Raw genomic sequence first — 14,395 nt, 5'->3', positions numbered from 1 at the left:
GAAGCATCCTTTGGCATACATAGTTTGTAGGAAAAGTTATGTTTTTTTTCTCAAAACTCAAAAACGGAAAATTTTGTTTTGTCTCGAAAACACGAAAATGTTTCAAATTCAGGATACGTTCGAAAAATGGAAAACCAAACATTGTCTTAAAACGGTTAAAAGATTTAATATAAAAGAACTCCTATTATAATTTTGATCTCAATAAAAATTTTAAAATTGGGAATTGTTGTCCTCGTCATTTTTAATAAAATGGTGGTTATTGTTTTTATCATCGATTTTTACTCTGCCATTAAGCATCAAAGCAAACTCTAATTTTATTTTTACGCATTTTTATGTAACTTACAAATTTGATCAGTTGCTGAATTACTCAGCATTTAAAGTAAGGTTTGGTTTACATAAATATAACTTTAACTTAAAAATTGTAATTTTTGAAAATGTCCATTGAGATTTTAGATTCCTTCTTAAAATTATTTGATTTGACATTGCCCTGTTTCCTGCTGTTTCCTGCTGTCCAAGTTTATCTGAGATTCAATTTTAGAAATAAATAAAAATCTTCTCCTCTGCTTGGATTTTAGAAAGGATTTGAGTCTTTGCCACAAACTCAGATTTTCAAATCCCTATATGTTTTTAATCCAATGTCGTAGACCTTAGATATTTCAAACCATGAATTTCGTTGGATGAAATAATCCAAGTTTAAAATATCAAAGGGTTACACCTTCCTATCGCAGAGATTTAGGGATTAGAAAATTTTAGTTTGTGGCAAAAACTCATTTCCTCTGGAAAGAAATTGAGACTTGCCACAAACTCTGGTTTTCCAATCACTTTCTTTGCAACCCAATTTCGTAGACCTAAGATGTTTTAAACTATGAAATCTGTTAGATTAACTAATTTAAGCTTGAAATAAAGAAGGGTTACACCAACCATCAAGTTGCAAAAATGTACGGATTACAAAATTTAAGTTTGAGGCAAAGACTCAATTCCAAATTAAGAGTGTTTGTGACAACCCATGGATTCTTTAAGTTTTAAAAAGGTCAGTTTAAAAGCGCGTTAATGATATTCAAGATTGATATTCTTCACCCATCATCGTAATAATTCAGAAAAGAATTTACTCTTCACATGCTTTTCATTGGAGATATAAAGCTGGGGGTGTGTTTAGTGAACGACGTAGAAAAAAACGAAAAGATTGTTGATAAAACGATCGTTCTTTAAAAGGATCAATTTTTTTATCAAAAATCTCACCTTTTTGAGTTTTAGATCTGTTTCGCTACTTAGCGATTTCCCTAAAGACCTAATATATATACCGTGTGGTATTTCTCAGGACCGGATCGTAAGACTCCCTTCTCTCAAAGCTCTTCATAATAAAAGGATGATAGTAAGGTTCCGAACGTTTATTTCTCTGAGCCTTCAATCTAAATAAGTTTAATAAACCCACAGAAAAAGCTTTGAGTGACAAATCATACAACTACAACAAATAATTCACTCAGGCATTAAAAAACTGTGGCTAGGAACCAATAAACATGTATATAAATATCAATCATACTATAATCAAACCGATAAGCATAAATATATATAAAATAGTTACCACAGTGATCCCAGAATTCTGAACACGGCTAATACTTGCAAAACGAATAAACATATACTGATATAAATTATTTACTACTCCGCGAGAAATCTTGCGTCTGCGCAGTCGGTCTGTAAACAGTTCCTAAACTAGTTCTTTCACAATACATTCCGTACAGATCTTCAGGGAGAACTCAGAAATACCCAGGGGTGACAAGCAGACTTTCTACACGCAGCATGGCTCGCGTAACAAGATCGTTTGCAACGTTTCTTCGTCCAGTATGTTAAATGCAACTTATTCAACATCAGAATATATAGAGTCTCCCAACATTGCTCTCCTCTCACCAATCCGAAGCGAGCAGTGAATTTACAGCCGGAGAAGTGAGACAATGTGAGCTGCACTGCAGTGTCATCACATAAATCCGGACTTCTGTGAAAAAGACTGGATCAATTTTGATTCTACCTTACAAAATCACGTGCACATTTGTGTAGCCCTAGATATATGCATTTTAGGACTATTTTTACCTTTAATTTTAAAGTATCGTCAAAATTTTTTTCAATTTTTGACAGACAGGTTGCAACCTTTAGATCACATAATATTTGTAGTTTGTACCTCAAATTCTTTCAGATTATTAGATACATCAAATGGCTTCTGTCATTTCAAAATGTTGGATTATATTTCTTGTTAAAAAATAAATAATATATTAATGTGAGTGTACTTTCAAACCAATAAATTACAAATCTGAAATGAAATCTCAACAAAATGACCTCNGGGAAAAGAGAATACGGATTGGGAGGGTGGAGAAGGAATGGGGAAAGGGGGGGTTTGTGTCGCATCAATGCTTGCTTTGGATATGTTTTGTGTGGAAAAGTGTCACAACTTTGTAATAATTTTCAGATTTGTTTCTTTTAGAATATTTTCATGTCAAAGAAGAAAACTGAGATCTCAGCTTTACATAAATTCTGAATTCTGATATAATAAATTAACATTTTTTATTTTTTATTTTTGGAGAAATGTACTTCTAAAAGGAATTAAATCACTTTATAATTAGGAAACCTTGCCTTAGATTCACAAAGGGATGACCAAAGAATAAAGCACTTATTTTTTGTATATTTATTTATAAATCAATTTCTTAAATTAACACATGAATTTTCCGTATAACATTTAGGTAAGTTATGCGTCACTTATAAGCTTAACTTTAAAATATGATGGTCAAAACTTCAATTGCAAAATTACACTTTGAAAAAAATATTTAAAAAATTAAAATATGAATTTTTTTAGTTATGAAGATTCTATCCAAGCTAATAAAATTAATAATTTTTTGCTTGCCAATGTTGGGAATTTTCTTTTACTTCAAAATTTCTTACTTTTTTTGAGATGAAGTTGCAATGAACAAGAAACTTTCTGAACTGAAATATCTAAAAATGCTTCAGTTTTGCTCAAAAATTTTGTGACAATAACGTAAAATTTATTAGAATATACAGGGATACCCACAAAATATATAAGACTTCAAAGACGACATAAAATTATTTTGTAATATACTCGATCTTATAATGGAGGAAGTGTGAAAAAATTTTGAATGTAACTGGGAAATGGGAAAAAGAAATTTTAACAATCATATGTGTGTATTTGGTATTGTTTTAATTCAAAACCAAGAGGTTTATCGGTAGCTTAAAATTAACTTATTAAGTAAAAGCGAGAATTGTGTTCACTGCAATATTGCTGGATTCAATTTCATTGGATTATCTAAACAATAACTTTAATTGTTGTATTCTTACAATGTATCCTTTGAAATAACCATTTTAAATGTACGTTTCTTTTTCTGCTCTTGTTTTTTTTGGTGTTGAATTCTTCTACTGATGTGTAATGCTTGTGATTTTACCAAATATCATCTTCAGCCGCTGCTTGTGAAATTTCTGGTTGATTTTACCAAATGTTGTCTTCAGCAGCTGCTGGTGTGATTTCATGGTGGATTTTACCGAATTTTTTCTTCAGCAGCTGCTTGTGATTTCTGGTTGATTTTACCAAATGTCGTCTTCAGCAGCTGGTGGTGTGATTTCAAGTTGATTTTACCAAATGTCGTCTTCTGCAGCTGCGGGAGTAGCAAATATCTCAGCAGGACTCTCAATATTCTTTCTCTCCAGGCTCTAAATTAAATAAATTAAAAATATGGTTTTTCTCCAAGCTTTGTGTTTTATGTAAAGCACAGTAATGGCGCTTTGCACCTAAATATTATTTAACTCTTAATTTTTTCTTCTTCTATTCTATATAATAATAAATCAAGTGTTCAGTTTTCTGATTTTAACAGTAGATTTTGCAGATCGAACCTTCAGTCTTAATACAAACAATCTTGGTTAAATTGTTTCAACAGTTCTGATGTTTAGTTGGATACTTTACTTATCCTATATCTTTGCAACTTGATGGTGTAAACCTTTGATATCTATAACAGTTAGACTATTTGATCTAACAGAATTAAGAGTTTGATAAATAAAAAGTCCACGACATTGGGTTAAAAAAATCGAAATTTGCTGCCAAATAAACTCAGTTTCTTTTAGTTTAACGATTAACAACCCTATAACGGACATAGTTATTTCTATACCCACACAAACATCAGTTTTCATACTTCATTTTGTTTGTCTATTTAGAAGCACATAAATGTTTAAACCCAAATTTTTTCTTTAGCTAATCCAGATTATCTAAATATGAGCTTTGATTTACTAATGACAAAAAAATCTTTATGTGTTTTTCTGAGTCTTGAGACCTTAGCTTGTGAAACCAAAATCTTAGCTTTTAAACTAAAAACTCGCAAAATTTCAAAGAGAAATCATTTTTAATCACTCTTACCAGTCATAAGGAAACAAAATAAGAAGAAACATAAATTATAAAAGTTTTAGAAATTAATGTTTTGTGCAAAATTGCTAACATTCATGATAATTCGTTTGTAGTCCAATTTGGATCAGTATGTCATTGAGTAACGTGAACCTTAGTTTTATCATAAATAAACACATAAAAAAAATATCATAAAAGCGCACATTATTAGCTTATTAAAAAAATTTATTCTAAACATAATATTTAGCAATTTATGGGAAACCTAGAGAGCTTTGATGCATTGAGTTTGAGTTAAGGAAAAGTTTAATTTATTCATACTTATATGTTTGAAAGTTGAATGCGGGTACTAAACTTAGAAATATATTCTTCTAACACTACTCCAGCTTTATTGGTAGAGTTTACCTTATCCATACACATATCAGATTATTACTTTTGATATTTCGACAGCAATAAAAATGTTTCATCTGCATGGAATACTCTTTTTTAATTGCTATGTCTTAGATTTATTGTCTTGAAAAATTGTTATCTTTAGCGACTTTTTCTTTATCATGTGGAAACACTGTTAATTGTAACAAGCAATGAGGTTGATTAACCTTTTTCATATCAAATCTCTCATTGGTTGAATCCATTGAAATAGATCAATGTTCAGCAGGTAAAGAAAAGGTATTCTGTTAGTGCTAAGGGTAAACATCTAAGTTTCACCCTCTGATCTAGAATAATCATATTCTACCAGAGGGAAGTTAGGGAGGTAGAATCCTCTCTAGATCCTCTAGGCCTAGGAGTATATATAAACCTGGGGAAGTAGAGAAGGTAGGTTCCTCTCTAGTTCTTCTAGGTCTAGGATTGTATAAAAATACCTGTTGGAGGAGAGGAGGTAGGTTCCTCTCTAGTTCTTCTAGGTCTAGGATTGTATATATACCTGGGGGAGTAGGGGAGGCAGGTTCCTCTCTAGTTCCTCTAGATCTAGGAGTATATATCCTACCTGGGGGAGTAGAGGAGGTAGGTTCCTCTCTAGTTCTTCTAGGTCTATAAGGAGTATATATCCTACCTGGGGGAGTAGAGGAGGTAGGTTCCTCTCTAATTCCTCTAGATCTAGGAGTATATATCCTACCTGGGGGAGTAGGAGAGGTAGGTTCCTCTCTAGTTCCTCTAGGTCTAGGAGTATATATCCTACCTGGGGGAGTAGAGGAGGTAGGATCCTCTCTAATTTCTCTAGATCTAGGAGTATATATCCTACCTGGGGGAGTAGGAGAGGTAGGTTCCTCTCTAGTTCCTCTAGATCTAGGAGTATATATCCTACTTGGGGGTGTAGGGGAGGTAGGTTCCTCTCTAGTTCTTCTAGGTCAAGGAGTATATATCCTACCTGGGGGAGTAGAGGAGGTAGGTTCCTCTCTAGCTCCTCTAGGTCTAGGAGTATATGTCCTACCTGGGGGAGTAGAGGAGGTAGGTTCCTCTCTAGTTCCTCTAGATCTAGAAGTATATATATCCTACCTTGGGGAGTAGAGGAGGTAGGTTCCTCTCTAGTTCCTCTAGAACTAGGAGTATATATATCCTACCTGGGGGAGTAGGGGAGGTAGGTTCCTCTCTAGTTCCTCTAGNACATCTAAGTTTCACCCTCTGATCTAGAATAATCATATTCTACCAGAGGGAAGTTAGGGAGGTAGAATCCTCTCTAGATCCTCTAGGCCTAGGAGTATATATAAACCTGGGGAAGTAGAGAAGGTAGGTTCCTCTCTAGTTCTTATAGGTCTAGGATTGTATAAAAATACCTGTTGGAGGAGAGGAGGTAGGTTCCTCTCTAGTTCTTCTAGGTCTAGGATTGTATATAAACCTGGGGGAGTAGGAGAGGTAGGTTCCTCTCTAGTTCCTCTAGGTATAGGAGTTTATATCCTACCTGGGGAGTAGAGGAGGTAGGTTCCTCTCTAGTTCATCTATATCTAGGAGTATATATCCTACCTGGGGGAGTAGAGGAGGTAGGTTCCTCTGTAGTTCCTCTAGATCTAGGAGTATATATCCTACCTGGGGGAGTAGAGGAGGTAGGTTCCTCTCTAGTTCCTCTAGGTCTAGGAGTATACATCCTACCTGGGGGAGTAGAGGAGGTAGGTTCCTCTCTAGGTCCTCTAAATCTAGGAGTATATATCCTACCTGGGGAAGTAGAGGAGGTAGGTTCCTCACTAGCTCCTCTAGATCTAGGAGTATATATCCTACCTGGGGGAGTAGAGGAGGTAGGTTCCTCTCTAGTTCCTCTGGGTCTAGGATTGTATACATAAACCTGGGGGAGTAGGAGAGGTAGGTTCCTTTCTAGTTCCTCTAGATCTAGGAGTATATATCCTACCTGGGGGAGTAGGGGAGGTAGGTTCCTCTCTAGTTCCTCTAGGTCTACAGGACCATCAGGAGGTATGTCCCCAGCTTGTCCACGCATAGAGGAACTATATAAAAAACATACGTAAAGAGGCGGGGGGTATATTTGATTCAAAACACTACCCTGTAAACCTTTGTCTGGTCTGTTTATCATTAACAAACAAAAAATAAAGGAAGTAATCCATTTATTCAGCCACTAAGGTTCAAAGCGCATAAGTGTGAATCTGCTTTATATGGAGGGGCACTTGAATTTGTGACTTATATATTAGATGTAAATGGAACCATTTTGAACTAACGTATACAGTCCCTTAATTTACCTGGTGGTAGGACGGGAGTAAGATGACCGACTAGATGATGACCGAGCAGATCGGGCAGAACGAGCTGATCGGATTCTAGAAATATATCATTTAAACAAAATTATACCAGAAAATTGGGTTTTTCTGTCAACCCTAGATGTTTGGACAATAAGTGTCAAATAAGTCTAATCTTCTTTGAGCACCTTTCTGCACTTAATTCTGAATAAAGGGGTATGATGTGTTATTGAAATACGTGAACAAGGTGACAGCCCCTTACTTTTAGATATTCTCAATGGTGAACAGTCACTTACTTCTAGATATTCTCATTATAAAGGTGAACAGTTCCTTACTTCTAGATATTCTCAATATAAAGGTGAACAGTCCCTTACTTCTAGATATTCTCAATATAAAGGTGAACAGTCCCTTACTTCTAGATATTCTCAATATAAAGGTGAACAGTCCCTTACTTCTAGATAATCTCAATATAAAGGTGGACAGTCCCAATTACTTCTAGATATTCTCAATATAAAAGTGAACAGTCCCTTACTTCTAGATATTTTCATTATAAAGTTGAACAGTCCCTTACTTCTAGATATTCTCAATATAAAGGTGAACAGTCCCATTTACTTCTAGATATTCTCAATATAAAGGTAAACAGTCCCTTACTTCTAGATATTCTCAATATAAAAGTGAACAGTCCCTTTCTTCTTGATATTCTCAATATAAAGGTGAACAGTCCCTTACTTCTAGATATTCTCAATATAAAGGTGAACAGTCCCATTTACTTCTAGATATTCTCAATATAAAGGTAAACAGTCCCTTACTTCTAGATATTCTCAATATAAAAGTGAACAGTCCCTTTCTTCTTGATATTCTCAATATAAAGGTGAACAGTCCCTTACTTCTAGATATTCTCAATATTAAGGTGAACAGTTCCTTACTTCTAGATATTCTCAATATAAAGGTGTACAGTCCCTTACTTCTACATATTCTCAATATAAAGGTGAACAGTCCCTTACTTTTAGATATTCTCAATATTAAGGATGTGATAAGTGATATGTATGTATAGATGTATTTTCCTTTTTTCAGCAACATGATCATAAATATATCAATTATTCAGAAAATTGGAGAGATTATTCTTCGGTAAAGCTTTGATCTTTTACTGAGAAGTTGACCTTTGATCTATTATTTGGAAACTAAGAGGTTGATCTTTTAATTAAATACTTAGCTACAATTTGAGGCTTAATTATTGAATTGGAAACCTACAGGTTAAAGGGAGTGTTCGCGAAAAATGAAAGGTGGTTTAGGCTTAATGCGATAAAAAAGCGTTTTTGGTCGCTCCTAAACTTACTTCTATCTGTTGCGTCTAGAAGGAGAAATTTTTTGAAAAGAACTAATACCGGAGAAAGTAGTCCTTTTTGACAATTTTCACCTTATAGATGCAACTGATAGAAGTAAGATTAGAAGCGATCAAAAGCACTTTTTTATCGCATTAAGCCTATACCCCTTTTCATTTTTCGCGAACACTCCCTTTAAGTTTTGATCTTTTACTTGGGAACTTAAAGGTTTATCTTTGATCTTTTACTTGGAAGCCTAGAAAACGCCTTTAGCTTTGATCTCTTAAATACTTAGAAACCTAAAATTTGAGGTTGATATGATATTTTTACTTGGAAACATACGGTTAAACATTGATCTTTTATATCTTGCGGTCGAATATTTATGTTTTAATCAGTAATTAGAAACCTGAACTATAAGCTTTTATATTTCCTCGGAAACCTACAGGATGCTCTTTTTACCAAGGAACCTTGGGGTTGCGTTTTCATCTTTTGCCTGGAAGCCTAGCCACGGCGCTCTGATCTTTTAAAAATATGAGAGCTGGTTCTTTGATCGCTTTACCTGGCAGATCTTATTCTTTCTCCAGATTCTCCAAACCTTGTTCCTGCTGGAGTCATCTCGGGAATACTTCTACCCACAACCTAATATACATAGGGTGTTTGATGCTAATTTCAATATCATTTATTTAAAGTTGGTTTTGCCAAAAGAGAGAACAAAGTCGGCAATAATATTTTTGCAAGAAAGATATACAATTCTTTTATGAAATTCTTACAGGCATGAAACTCATGTTTTAATTTTAAGATGCGTGTTGTCAAGATTAATTAATCTGTACAGAATTAGCTTTAATAGCTGCTAATTAGTCAATAACTTCCAATGGACCGGAATTGTTTAGTGCTTTGTATTGTAGTATTTACCTCTAAAGCTTCAGTATCAAAAGAATCATCTTTAATAACTTCATGAACGAACGGTGAGGAATCAGGGAGAACGTTAATATCTTGAACTTTGCTGCCCTTGTTAATCCTACAATATTCAAAGGAACTAAAACTTTTATAATTTTGCAAACAAATGTCATATATTGACTATTTGATAAAGCAGAATTAATAGTTATAATTTCCTCATAAAATTTCAAAGGTTTACGACTTCAGGTTGAATATCTTAATTTTCTAAATTTCACACACTGAAATTCACAGATCACAGAAGGAAATCAACCTCAAAAAAAGGAATCTGTTAAGTTTAACTGCTATAAAATTGAAAAATTGTCTCTAATTGTGAACAATTTCAAAATCTGAAAGAGATCGTAGATTTAAATGTGTTGCTAAAATGTTATATTACAATTTTAAATGTATATGCGTATAGAATTGTAAAAGAATAAATTTATAAGAAATATTTAAATAATTTTCTCATCTATTTTAAAAAAAATACCTGTCCATAACAGAGGAAACGTGCTTCTTGAGTCTTGATATCTCCTAATAAACAAAATAGAACTAATCTACTAGAGACCAAATTTAATAATTGGAGAGAGCTCGCTGAACTACCACCGATTCAAAGTAGAAGATTTAGGAGGTTTGAATCCGTGATTCAAAATTTTAACTGGTTTTTCTTATAGGCAGTTTAGCGACCTTTTAAATTAATTAATTTGGTCCTTGCAATGATGGAATATTTTGTTCCTAATATTGATCTTATCGGATGTATTTCAAAATGATGAATATTGCCGGATATGAAAATTTAAAAAGACATTTTTTCAAACAAAATAGGCATAACTTTGAAACGTCAATGTTTAAAACAAAATGCTCGATTTTTTTCTAACAGTATTCAGTGGGACTAGGAAAAAGGAAGACACCTGTCGGGCTTAGGATTTTCAAAAACCAATGGAACATTAAACCAGGTGTGGTGTTATTTCTAAGTAAACGTTAAATAATGGTAGTATAATCTACGCAGCATAGTTTCCGCGGCATTCGCGCACAATTATGTGAATGTAAACAGTAAATTAAGTGAAAGTATTTCTCATATTTAAGAATCATCAAGTTTTCCTGAGTAACAGACAGTAAAAATCAATTGTCTTAACATTAGGGATCGCTATTACAGCTTAGTTTATGTTAGTTAATTTTTATGATTCTGATACTTGCAACTAATGAGAGTTTAATTTATAGTTAATTACTTCTGTACTCATATTATATATCAGCATATAGTGTATATTTTAAGTGTATAAATATAATTTCTTATTTCAGACAAAATACCAGATTTCTGTTGTGCGCATTGCTGTGAACTGCAAAAATATGCGCGGATGCTGCGGAAAATTTGCTGCGTAGAATCTACTACCATTATTTAACGTTTACCCAGAAATAACGCCACACTGGTACTATTGTGCAGTATTTTATATTTCAACTTTTAATTGTGGCTCTATCTGTGAGCATCTTATCTGTGTACAGTATAAATTAACAAAAAAAAGTTCGCGGAATTGATAAAAAAAATATTTGCGCATTTTCAAAATTTTACAAAGTAAAAACTTTTGGACAACATTAAAAACGGACAAACTGACAGACAGGCAAGTGCAAAGTATATATATAGATACACTGTACACAATACTGAGACCCTTTACGTTATAATAAGTTGTTTTTAAGCTACCGGTAAAACTAAGAATTTATTTATAACAGCATGAAATTTAGTTATCATCGATTACATGTCGTCTTCCTATTCCACAGTTTGGAAGGTACAAGGTGCGAGGTAAGTAAAAACTTTAAAATTGAATTTAAAGGTAAGGAAATGTTCAAAGAAACGAATTGTTTGGCCCCCCCCCCTTCCCCCCACTCTTTCTTTACTCACTTCAAATCTCCGGAAGTAAGGTAAAAGGTTTGAAGGGTACAGTTGTGAATCAGGTATATCTAGGGTTTCCAGCTAACAAAAACTTTGGCGAAAATTCGCGAAAAATTTCTTTAATTTTTCGCAAAATGTTTTGCAAAACTTTGCGAAAATAAATTTAGCGAAATATAGCAAAAACGATGCCGAATTTTGTGAGAAAATGGTGAGAAATTTCGCAATATTTTGCGAAAGTTTTGCATTTACTTTTTGCGAAACAGATTTTTTTCCCCAGCGAACAGAATGCGAAAAAGCTGCAAAATTTTCGCAAATTGATTTCCCCATTCTCTGGACACCCTAGGGATATTTCTTTAGAAAGAAGGTCCAAAAAATTATGCTTGCATCCTCGTTAACGGATTTATTTTGCTAAAAATTGTAATGCACATCTCTCACTAAAAATCCAATACCCTAAAAGTAAAAGTTTTTTGAACTACATTTTTCTAAATATTGAAATGATTAACATAAAGTCTCTTTTAAGAAAACCTCTTTTATGAATAGGCATCTGAACATTTACAACCAATTTTCATTTTACAGTGACAAAGGAAATGAGTCTTTGCCAAACACTCACATTTTCCTTTATCTTAGCAACCTAATGGTATAAGCATTTGAAATTTGGATTATTTGGTCTAACAGTATTTATATTTTCAAATATTTTAAGGTCGACCTTTTTTGGTTGCAAATATATAGATATTAGAAAATCAGAGCTTGGTGCAAAAACTCAATTTCTTTGTCTAACCTTAGGATACTCTAGAGTGATGGGTGTGGCTCCTTGATTTTCTCTGCCTGCCTTGGCTAGAGCGGTTCGGAGCAGGAAGGTTAGACCAGCATCTGTTGTCTCCTCCCAACCCTGCAGGAATAAATAAGGTTAATTGTATCTTTATTGATGTATATGATTTCAATTTATAATTACTTTTCCCGTTCATATATTTATCCTTGAATGGATCCTGTAATCCTGCAATGTATTTAGATGTTGTCTTTGTTACAGCGAGTATTTCGGAAGAAAAATATATATTTTATAGTAAAAGCACAAAAAAGCAGAGGGGTTTCGGGATAATCTAAATATATAAATAGGTTCTAAAAACCATATAGAGAAGTTTTAAGGGATCTAGCAGGAGCTGAGGAGGAGAGCAGCTTACCTGGTCCTTTCCTGTCTGTATTATAGGGGGAGAGAAGCTTACCTGGCCCTGTCCTGTATGTATTACAGGGGGGAGAGCAGCTTACCTGGTCCTGTCCTGTCTAGATTACTGGGGGAAAGCAGCGTACCTGGTCCTGTTCTGTCTGTATTACAGGGGGGAAAGCAGCTTACCTGGTCCTGTCCTGTCTGTATTAAAGGGGGGAAGAACAGCTTACCTGGTCCTGTCCTGTCTGTATTACAGGGGGGAAAGCAGCTTACCTGGTCCTGTCCTGTCTGTATTACAGGGGGGAAAGCAGCTTACCTGGTCCTGTTCTGTCTGTATTACAGGGGGGAAAGCAGCTTACCTGGTCCTGTCCTGTCTGTATTAAAGGGGGGAAGAACAGCTTACCTGGTCCTGTCCTGTCTGTATTACAGGGGGGAAAGCAGCTTACCTGGTCCTGTCCTGTCTGTATTACAGGGGGGAAAGCAGCTTACCTGGTCCTGTCCTGTCTGTATTACAGGGGGGAGAGCAGCTTCAAGCTTTTCTAGTTCAGCATCATCTAATCCCAAGCTTAGTTTAGCCAACATCAACAGTAATCTGGAGAAAATACAGAAGTCAGTGTTATTTCTTCTAATTATAATTATTCATGAAATGTGTAGTCCCTGAATAGTGTTTACATTAACAACATTAATAAAAAAATAAAAAGATAAATTTTCTTTGATATTAAAGAAAAGTAAAAAAACAATATCTTTAATTGCAAACAAAATAAAAGCAAAATTCTTAACATTTTTAATTAACTTTAAGCACCTGCAGTTGGTTCATAATCCCTAATTAAAATGTTCGTGTTATATCTTTTACATTTAGAACAACAAAATGAATATTAATGAAACCTAAGCTTTAAAATTTCTGTCTTAAACTTGTTTTTATAAAATATTTGATTTGTCTAATTTTAAAGTAAAAAGCTAGAATCATATTTCCAGCCAGTTTCAATATTTGAGAATCAAATTTTAAAGTATGATTCGTTAACCCTATCCCTGCTGGGGTACTTGAAAACCAGGATACGATGGGGGGGGGTCAATTTGACCCCCCCCTCTAAATCCCATGTTTGATGTCCAAGTATGACAAATGATACATCATTAGAAAGCTCTAGTGCTCTACTTTTAGAATCTGCAAAAAAATTTGCAAATTTGCGAAAATTGAATTTTTTATCGCAAAATCCAGTTTTAAAGTAAAAATGTTTGCAAAAAACATTTGTCCAAAAAATGACAAATTATACATTTTTGAAAAGCCCTTGACCATGCCATTTCAAATATGCAAAAAATTTTGCAAAAATTTTTGCAAAATTTTAAATAACCTGATTTGTAATCAAGAAAAACTAAAAATGTGCAAATTTCCTTTGACAGGTTGTTTGCAAAAAATTTGCAATTTTTTTTTCGCAAAACTTGTGCAATCCGTTTCCTTATGTCATAGGCTTTCCAAAAAGCTAAATTTTATCAAAATCTGACAAGTGAAAGTGGGTCAAAACAAAGATTTAGTTTGTTACAGGCAAAAGCAGTCATTCAGGCAGTGTGCCTGAGGACTCAGGCAGTTAGTATTAAAGCCCGGTTTTAGGCCTAAAGGGAGGGCTTTGGGTATGTAAGAAAAGTCAGAAAATTTCAACAGCCTCAGACCAATACTTTTTGAGTTATGTAAAAAAAACTACAGGGGGGGGTCAAATAGGGTTAAATATTAACAAAAAGAATCGCTGGTTCTGGCATTTCCAACATGCAGTCTATTTTTTGTGTGTGCGTTTTCAATATTACCGTAGATATTAATAATTAAGCTCACTAAATAAACTAAAAAACAAGACTGGCATCCTTCCACTGGTTCGGATCATGCGTTTTTTAATACCTGATAATACATGAAAGGTTAGCGCTAGATTTATCAAGATCTCGATGCATGCTTTCAACCTGATCACAGGACAACAGAACCTGAACAAAATATTTAAATAGATGATGGAAAGATATATATATATATAACATCTGATTAGACACTACTAGATG

The 14,395-nt window shown here is 34.0% G+C and overlaps 1 protein-coding gene across 2 annotated transcripts in view; it reads right to left on the bottom strand.

The window, feature by feature from the left end:
- Positions 1-3,392: 3,392 nt before the first annotated feature.
- LOC111705829 (protein PTHB1) overlaps positions 3,393-14,395 on the bottom strand; it is a 13,375-nt gene continuing 2,372 nt past the window's right edge. The window contains exons 3-12 of one of the 2 annotated variants that reach the window (XM_023478509.1): positions 14,244-14,323; positions 12,848-12,950; positions 11,975-12,085; positions 9,805-9,848; positions 9,297-9,402; positions 8,944-9,023; positions 7,359-7,516; positions 7,069-7,143; positions 6,726-6,819; positions 3,621-3,708 (exon numbers count right to left, since the gene is read on the bottom strand). In XM_023478509.1, coding sequence (XP_023334277.1) covers positions 6,770-6,819; positions 7,069-7,143; positions 7,359-7,516; positions 8,944-9,023; positions 9,297-9,402; positions 9,805-9,848; positions 11,975-12,085; positions 12,848-12,950; positions 14,244-14,323 — 807 coding nt within the window. In that variant the 3' untranslated portion in view covers positions 3,621-3,708; positions 6,726-6,769. Of the gene's footprint in view, positions 3,709-6,725; positions 6,820-7,068; positions 7,144-7,358; positions 7,517-8,943; positions 9,024-9,296; positions 9,403-9,804; positions 9,849-11,974; positions 12,086-12,847; positions 12,951-14,243; positions 14,324-14,395 lie in introns of both variants that reach the window. The other variant, XM_023478510.1, reaches the window with a different exon arrangement.

Source organism: Eurytemora carolleeae, unplaced genomic scaffold (genome assembly GCF_000591075.1).
Source record: "Eurytemora carolleeae unplaced genomic scaffold, Eaff_2.0 scaffold540, whole genome shotgun sequence".
Lineage (NCBI taxonomy): Eukaryota > Metazoa > Arthropoda > Copepoda > Calanoida > Temoridae > Eurytemora > Eurytemora carolleeae.
The sequence above is the reverse complement of the archived record's forward strand: the minus strand, read 5'-3'. Positions and strand labels throughout refer to the sequence as shown.